The 1,986-nt window shown below is 46.1% G+C and overlaps 1 protein-coding gene across 1 annotated transcript in view; it reads left to right on the top strand.

The window, feature by feature from the left end:
- Nucleotides 1-1,461, top strand: part of LOC116699830 (uncharacterized) — a 15,900-nt gene extending 14,439 nt beyond the window's left edge. Inside the window, exon 5 of the mRNA XM_032532620.1 lies at nucleotides 1,318-1,461. Within this exon, the coding sequence (XP_032388511.1) occupies nucleotides 1,318-1,461 (144 nt within the window). The remainder of the gene's footprint in view (nucleotides 1-1,317) is intronic.
- The last annotated feature ends 525 nt before the right edge of the window (nucleotides 1,462-1,986 follow it).

Genomic DNA, 1,986 nt, shown 5'->3' with positions numbered 1-1,986 from the left:
CTGCCTTTTTTGGACACTTGCTTCATCTTCTGTCTCGATGCTGGAAGTGTCCATCAGCGGCCGACACCGGTCCACAGCTTTGGCGTTTGTGATCCAGTAGCGCAAAAAAAAAAAAAGCATTTCCACACAGGAAATTAATTGTTTACAAACAGTATAGTAGTAATAGGTTACCTGTACACAGCCATATTTTAACTGGATATTTTGCCCGGCTGCTGTTGGGCAAATTGCACGCTTTGACTTGGAGCAGAGGGAGGTGACAGGGAGCTCCTGTAGAGCATGAGCAGGCACATAAATGAAAAGACCAATATTCAATGTTTTTAAACGTTTTAGAGAGTCCACACAACCACCGGTCCCCCAGGCTGGAGCCTGAACTTCAGCTTGGGACACCGTGATGTCACAATGCTTTTAAATTTTCCAGTAATACAAATGCAGGACAAGGAAACTTGGACGAAAACTAAAACTTTTTGTTGTGTTCGAAAACCGAAGAAATATCACAGAAACAGGTCGGTGGTCAGCCATGGAGACGGAAATGAGGGTAAGAGACTCGGTAAGAAAGAGGTAAGAAGGATCACTTAAGCTTGTCAAACAGATAAGTAGATAATGTATAAATCAAAACTAAACGTTATTCGTTTTTTCATAGCCCTGAGGACTAGAGGATGGATACCCGACCCGCAGCCGGACGGGACACGACGGTTACCCCGACGTGCCGGGGTTGAACAGATTTTTAGAAAGGAAAAACTCGGGTTCGGGTCGGGGGCTCGGTCACATCAGCAGTGAACATTTAGAAATTTAAACACAGGTATTACCCCGGAGGGTTATGGCGCTGTTGCCCCGTGGCATTGGGATGCTCCATCTGTTGACATTTCCGAATGCCTTTCATACACGTGCTGAATAAAAAGCGGCCTTTCCACACAAACACAACGTCAAGTGTCATTAGTGTGAGAAACAAATGCGATTTTTTTAACTGTGTCGGGCCGGCTCGGGTCGGGCATAAATATAGTAATGACTGCGGACGCGGGCAGGGCTCGGACAGAAAAATCCGGCCCGATCCGCACTCTAATGAGGACACCCGTTTACCCGCGTGCGCAGCGGAGGGAGAATTTGAGGAGAAGATGGTTGAGCTCCTGCGAACCCCCTTCTGCTCCAATCACAGCGTGCCATTTGCCCAACACAGCGGGCCAAATAGCCAGTTAAAGAAATATGGCTGTCTGTGTACAGGTAACCATTGCTGCTATAATATAGTACATAAATAATTTCTATGTATGGAAGCTTTTCTTTTTTTGTGCTACTGGATCACAAATGTTCTCTAACATTAAGATTCCTACGCCAAAGCTGTGGACCGGGTGTCGGTGGACTGAGCGGACACGGTCCAGCATGGAGACAGAAGATGAAGAGGGACACCATCCAGCATCGGAGAAGAAGCTGAAGAGGGACACGTCCCAGCATCGAGACAAAGATTGAAGAGGGACACGTCCAGCATCGAGACAGAAGATGAAGAGGGAACGTCTCCAGGCATCGAGACAGAAGAGGCGCAAGAGGGACAGTTGCCAGCATCGATGACAGAAGATGAAGAGGGACAGTCCAGCATCGAGACAGGGAAGATGCAGAGGGAAACACAGCCAGCATCGAGGGACAAAAGAGAGTGGTCCAAAAAGACAGCGCCGACGCCCAAGGAGGTGCATGACAATTCTTCAAGTATGTAAGACCTTAATTATAGATACATCTTTTTTACATATTTCAATACCATATATTGCAATGGGTACAAATGATCTGGTCTCTGTGTTACAGATAAAATCTGTTGGAACAGATAACCTGTCCAGGACGGAGCAGTAGGTCTGAAAGATTAAACTGTATGCATGCATCTAAGAAACCATTTTAGTCATATTCTTAACATGGAACCAATGACTGTCAACATGGTGATATCATGTGATTGTCGGATGTTTGTCTCTTCATAGGTTTTTAGTCTCAGCGTGATACTTCTACACC

This window comes from Etheostoma spectabile, chromosome 12 (genome assembly GCF_008692095.1).
Source record: "Etheostoma spectabile isolate EspeVRDwgs_2016 chromosome 12, UIUC_Espe_1.0, whole genome shotgun sequence".
NCBI classification, from domain to species: Eukaryota; Metazoa; Chordata; class Actinopteri; order Perciformes; family Percidae; genus Etheostoma; species Etheostoma spectabile.
The sequence above is the reverse complement of the archived record's forward strand: the minus strand, read 5'-3'. Positions and strand labels throughout refer to the sequence as shown.